This window comes from Tamandua tetradactyla, chromosome X (assembly GCF_023851605.1).
Source record: "Tamandua tetradactyla isolate mTamTet1 chromosome X, mTamTet1.pri, whole genome shotgun sequence".
Taxonomy (NCBI): Eukaryota; Metazoa; Chordata; class Mammalia; order Pilosa; family Myrmecophagidae; genus Tamandua; species Tamandua tetradactyla.
The window spans coordinates 28,623,982-28,629,981 of record NC_135353.1 but is presented as its reverse complement, the minus strand read 5'-3'; the positions used below and the strand labels follow the sequence as shown (position 1 = coordinate 28,629,981).

General features: G+C 41.2%; 1 protein-coding gene across 1 annotated transcript in view; it reads right to left on the bottom strand.

Annotated features, from left to right (window-relative positions):
• Positions 1-574: 574 nt before the first annotated feature.
• Positions 575-6,000, bottom strand: part of GPC3 (glypican 3) — a 584,655-nt gene continuing 579,229 nt past the window's right edge. The window contains exon 8 of the mRNA XM_077144850.1: positions 575-1,091. Coding sequence (XP_077000965.1) covers positions 922-1,091 — 170 coding nt within the window. The 3' untranslated portion in view covers positions 575-921. The remainder of the gene's footprint in view (positions 1,092-6,000) is intronic.

The following is a 6,000-nucleotide window of genomic DNA, read 5'->3' as shown; positions in this document are numbered from 1 at the left end:
TCCTAGAAATCATGGGTTCCCCGATGACAACCTTTGCAACCTGACCCAGGACAACTGCAGGCCCTGCCATGTGACAATCCTTGGAGAGCTGTGACTGAGAGCAAGCCTGAGACAGCAGTAAAGAGGCTGCTTCCACTTTATCTTTTACACTCTTGGGGGCCACCTCCCTCTCTCGGCTGGGGCGATGGTAGAAGCAGGATGTGAATATGGAATCAGTAAGGAAGCATATTAATCATGTACTTGTATGTTACCCCCACAGATGATTTCTCTTTGGGCATAGCACTTATAAAGAGGGAACCTGGAACTCTTTGGAGATACCTCTGGTTTCATAAGCAAGACATTCTAATTCAAGCTTCCTGAATCGGGACTGTGAATTGGGTAGGTGTTGGGAAGGAGTAGATTTTCGACTGGGACTCAGGACCAGGATGGATACTACCGCCGCCAAAGGACTGGTCTCAAAAACCGTAGTTGGGACCTAGCATGATTTTGCTATACTGAATGAAAAGCTGTGTGAGAAGGAGGAAAGCATTGGATGGCTGCCATATACGAGGGCTTGCAAAAAAAAAAGATGCAATACATTTTTATTTGAGCATTTATTTTTTTTTCCAAAGAAATCCATGCAAAGAGAAAGAGAGAGAGAGACATGGTAACCATGTACTAGCAGCCAAACATAGGAAAATAATTTGGCACAACTTGTTTTTTTTTTCTTTGCAAAAGGACGATCTATACTACCACTAAAATTTACCTTCTTCATAAAGATGCCATTTGATTTTCGAAAACATAACTCATGGTTAGTCCTCTACTTAATGGCTAGAAGAGGCATATAAGATAAAAAAATAGAAAAAAATAAGAAGGTGGTTCCCTTTACAGAGTGGGACCACAGGGTGCTGAAGGGCAGCACGGGTGCCATGCACTAGGAAGTCAGTGCAGCAGGAAGAAAAAGCACACTACATAGATTGCCATGCTGGTTAAAACCTTCAGTGGGGAATGACCATTCCCCAGGTTGTGAGAGGCGGTGATTTCATTGTCCTTCTGATTCACATGCTGCTTGTTTCCAGGAGCATCATCCACATCCAGATCATAAGCCAGTTCTGCCAAAAAAAGAGAAGGGTTTTAAGTACCAGTGGCATCAGGCATACACTCTTCACAGCTGAAAGACTTCTCTGGACCTTCGAAATGACCCAGCTCTGATTTATATGATTGAAAGGAAGGCTTCCAGGAGATGGGAAGGAAACTAGAGGACTGAGAGGGCAGGAGAGGAGGAACATGAGTGGAAGGAGATGGCAAGAGGTGTTTGTTCGAGAGACCACACCACCAAAGGGGAGGGGATGGGATCTGGCTGGCTGCTCCCCTCTCTCCTTTTGCTCCACCCATACTCTAGGGTGCAGGGTGTCTCTTTGCATCATCTCCTCTCAGGCAAGGCTGTGCTTGGAGGTCATTTTCACAAGATCTCACTGATACCAAATTTTAAGGCGCTGCATGGGTGGCTACATATCTGTGTTTGTGTTGTGTCAGATGGAAGGCTGTTGTGGGTACCCAGTGTACTTTCCCTGGGCCCTCCCCACACAGATTTCCTTGTCCTGGAACCCCTGCTTTAATTAGGGGATAGGATAGTTTGTTATTGAAAGTTTCTTTATTTTTCCCAAATATTCCTTCATTTATCTGTAAGGTCTCATCATTCCCCTTGAAAAAATAAATAAAACAGGATACAGCAAGGAGACATTTCAGGATTCCCTCCCTTCATAGAAGCTTTGAACAACCAGCAAGAACTGGCAGAAATATCTTTCTCAAAGCTCCAGAAAACAGTTAAATGATTTCAGTTATGGGGCAAGTGCTAAATCAAGAGAAAAGGCTACTTAAAAGTGGGAGGATCTCATGGCGCCCTTTCTGATCCCATCTCTATGCGTCATCAGTTTGGCATGGAGCCAACCTATGCACATACTGGAAGCATGTGCGTCTGGCCTAATCTTCCAGAGAGACTTTCCATCCCAGAACTTGCCCTACATATAGAAGGCAGCTCACTGAGCTACAGAATGCTGTAGGACAGCAGTCAAGTTGTGCTGCCTTGGGTAAGGGATTGCTGGCTGTGGGACATACACTGTGATGCCTGGAACCATGAGGAAACTGTCCCTAGGGAAGAGGGGATGTTTGCAGCTGTGTAAATGGTGGAATTCCTAGGTCCACACATGCATGAATGCACAAGACAAGACAGGTGTGCAGAAAGGACAGGGAGACTCCCATGCTTTAGCCTGAAGCTATTCTCTAAACTCATTATTTGGAAAAGCCCTGAAGGATAGCACTTACACAGGCTCATCTGCAAAATCTGGGAAAGGTGTTTTCTTTTTTCCCCTCTTCTTTTTTTTTTCTTCCTTGATTGCTCCTGCCATGATCATAAAACTAGCACACTATCTGATTAGATACAAGCTTAAGGAACAGAAGTTACAGAGACTAAATTCCTGCAGTAATATGTTAAAATATAAAAATGCCTGGGTTTCTGCTGGTGGAAGGTAGAGTTTAACAAATGAGTGTGATGGCTGAATCATTATTTTGATATTTCTTTTAATTTCATGTATCTGGGAGCAGCTAGTAGTAAAGACCTAAAAATGTGGAAGTGTAACCCATATCAAACTCTGAAATCTGTTCTATAACTAATTACTGTGATGTGCTTTGAAATGTATTGCTTTTTTGCATATATGTTATTTTTCACAAAAAAGATTTAAAAAGTCGATTGTGATGATAAATGCATAGCTATATAATGAAAAAAGTAAATATATATCTTTTAAAATGTCTAAGTTTCAACAAAATATTTCAAAACAACAAAAAATAGAATGTGATGGCCTAGGCAAAGGAGAAAATTAAAGCATTAGAAACCATCAGTGTGGAGGATCAGACCTAGGACAGACCAGACAAAGACTTTTTTTAAAAAAATGGTCTTAAATATGTTAAAAAAAAGTGCTAATGGAAAATGTTGATAAAGAACTAAATGAAATCTGGGAAAGAATAGATGACCACAAAGAGGATATCATATAGAGAAATTATGAAAAGGAACCAAAGAGAGCTGAAGACCACAGTAACAGAAATTAAAATTTCCTGATGGGGTTCAACAGATTGGAGCTGTCAGTAGAAAGAATCAGTGAGCATGAAGATAAGACAACTGAAATCATCCAATCTGATAAGTAAAAAGAGGAAAGAATGAAGAAAAGTGAACAGAGCCTAAAAAACCTGTGGGACACCATCTGTGGAGACAAAGGGTAGGGGCTCCCCTTCCATACTGAGAGTAAGTTACTTCATGTAGCTGCCTACATGATCTGGACAGAAGTTAAAGGTCTGCAGATCTCCTCAGGGAGGAAAAGAATGTACAGATGGTTTCGTAAACCACGTATCTTGCAAAATATTGAAACTGCTTTCTGCTGATATGGTGATAACACATCTCCAAAGTCTTGTGTCATAAGACTTGATGAAGCTCTGTTCTCATACCCTATGGAATGTCCTTGTTCTAAACCCTTATAAGCTGTCCCTTGCACCATCTCCTCCCCCCCTCCACCCTGTGGAGCTGACTTCCATTTCTTGAATGGCTGCTATTGGGAAGAATTTCCTCTTATTCATAAGTCCTAATAAAAATTCATGTCTAACTCCATGCTTGACATGTTCCTTGGTCTTGGGGCTGCACTGATCTGTGCTCGTCAAGACCTGGTTGGAACATCATCAAACATACCAATGTAAACATTGTGAGAGTCCAAGAGGGAGAAAAAAGAAAGGAACAGAGAGAATATTCAAAGAAATGATGGCTGAAAACTTCCCAAATTAAATGAAAGCATGAATACACAGCCAAGACACTCAGTGAATTCCAAACAGGATAAACCCAAATAGACCCACATTGTGGTACATTATAATCAAACAGATGCCAAAGATAGAGAATTCTGAAAGTCACAATAGAGAAGCAATATGCCACATACAAGGGAGCCTCAATAAGATTAAGTAAGTGGGGATTTCTGATTGGAGGCAAGAAAGCAAGTGGGATGACATATTTAAAGTCCTGAAAGCAAAAAAACCTGCCAAATGAGCATCGTATATCTGGTAAACCTGTCTTTTAAAAATGAGGGAGAATTTTAGAATTCCCAGATAAACAAAAGCTGTAGGAGGGGTTTTGTCATCACTAGCTGACCCTACAAGAGATGCTAAAAAGAGTTCTGCAGGTTGAAAGGAAAGGATAGGACACTAGACAGTAGATTAGAGCCACATGAAGAAATAAGATCCCTGGTAAGGGCAATGACGGGTAAATAGAAATACTGGTACTATTATATCTTTAGTCTGGAACTTCACTTTCTACTTCCTACAGGATCTAAAAGGCAAATGCACAACATGTAATGATAAAGCAATGGTTTTGAACTCATAATGTAATTTGTGACAAGAACTACATAAAAGTGGGGAGGGCAGAGAGGTACAAGAACATGTCTTGTGTATATTACTGAAGTTAGTTGGTATCAAAGCAAATGAGATTGCTAGAGATTTATGACATTAAACTTGAACTCCATGATAACTACAAAGAAAATACTGGAGAATATACAAATTCATGGAGACAGATATTAGAGTACAGGTTGCTAGGGGTGGTGGACAAGGGGAGTAGGAAGATGATGCAAAATGAGTGTATGATTTGTGTGTGGGGTAATGGGAATGTTTTAGTGATGGAAGGTTGTGATGGAAGGAATGTGACTGATTCCTCTGAGTGGTGTGCTTGGGAGTAGCTGAGATGGGAAAGTTTATGTTGTTTATATGGTCCCACAATTAAAAACAAAAACAAAGAAAGAGCAACTAAAGAGACAATGACAATTAAAGGGAATACATGATCCTGGACAGGACCTAACAAGGGAGGAGAGAAGGCTCAAAAGGAAATTATTGGGACATAAAAAATTGAGATAGATACTGTAAGCTTTATATCAATGTTAACTATCTCCTACTTGATACCAGCACTTAAGCTGGATATACATATATGTGAACAACCTTGTTCTTAGGAAATGCATATGTATTCAAGGATCATAATCGGTACAACCTACACTCAAGTTTTCAGAAAATGGATTAATAAATAACTAGCTAGCTAGATATGGATTGATAGATTGATGGATAGAATGATCTGGCAAATATGGCAAAATGTCAAAATTGGTGGATTTGAGTATCTGGGAGGATAGGGTTATGCTGGTCTTCTCTGTATGGCGCATGCATTATTTTTGTAACTGTCCTATAAGTTTTAAAGTATTTCAAAATAAAAAGTTTAAAATGCAGAAGATCAATCAAACAACAACAAAAGCAAACTTGATCTGCAGCATAGCATTTATCCTCACAAAATTAAGACCAAGGAGAGGCTTGTGGGTAAGGAACACTGCCTACCATTCTTTGATTACCTACCATTTACATCAGATATGTTCATAATTCTGAAAAGAAATCAGGATGTTGAGGTTGACCTAACACAAAAATCTCATGCAAAGGCAAATCTAAGAAGATAGTGCTTTATTAGGAAATTCAAGATGGCTGGAACCTGGCCCGGGGCTCAGTTTCTTTCAGGTTTGATTTTCCAGATAGAGAGCTCAAATCTTCACCCTTGGCTTTTCTAAGCTTGGGCTCTAATGTTTCTATTTCGATAGCTTGGTAAGGTGAGGAGATGGAGTGACCTCGCCAGCCAACTGCCTTGGGCCAAGGGAGCCGGCGAGATTCTTTTGGGACACTGAGATGAGCATCAGCAGGCATAGAGGAAATGACTGGGATTCTACAGAGGGAGGAAGGAAGAGGAAGGAAGAGCTCCCCTTACAGGGGATGAAATGCTCAGTAAGTCACAGGAAGAAAGTGGGGGAGCCTCAGCTGGCCCAGGATGTGTGCAAGGCAGGGCCCAGGACCAGGGCTGCTCTGAGGCTGGCAATTGGCCGGGCAGGCAGCAAGGTCAAGGTGATTAAAGCCAAGGGTCTGAGAGCACAGACTGCAATACCGCTTTCCGGGGGTGGGGGCGGG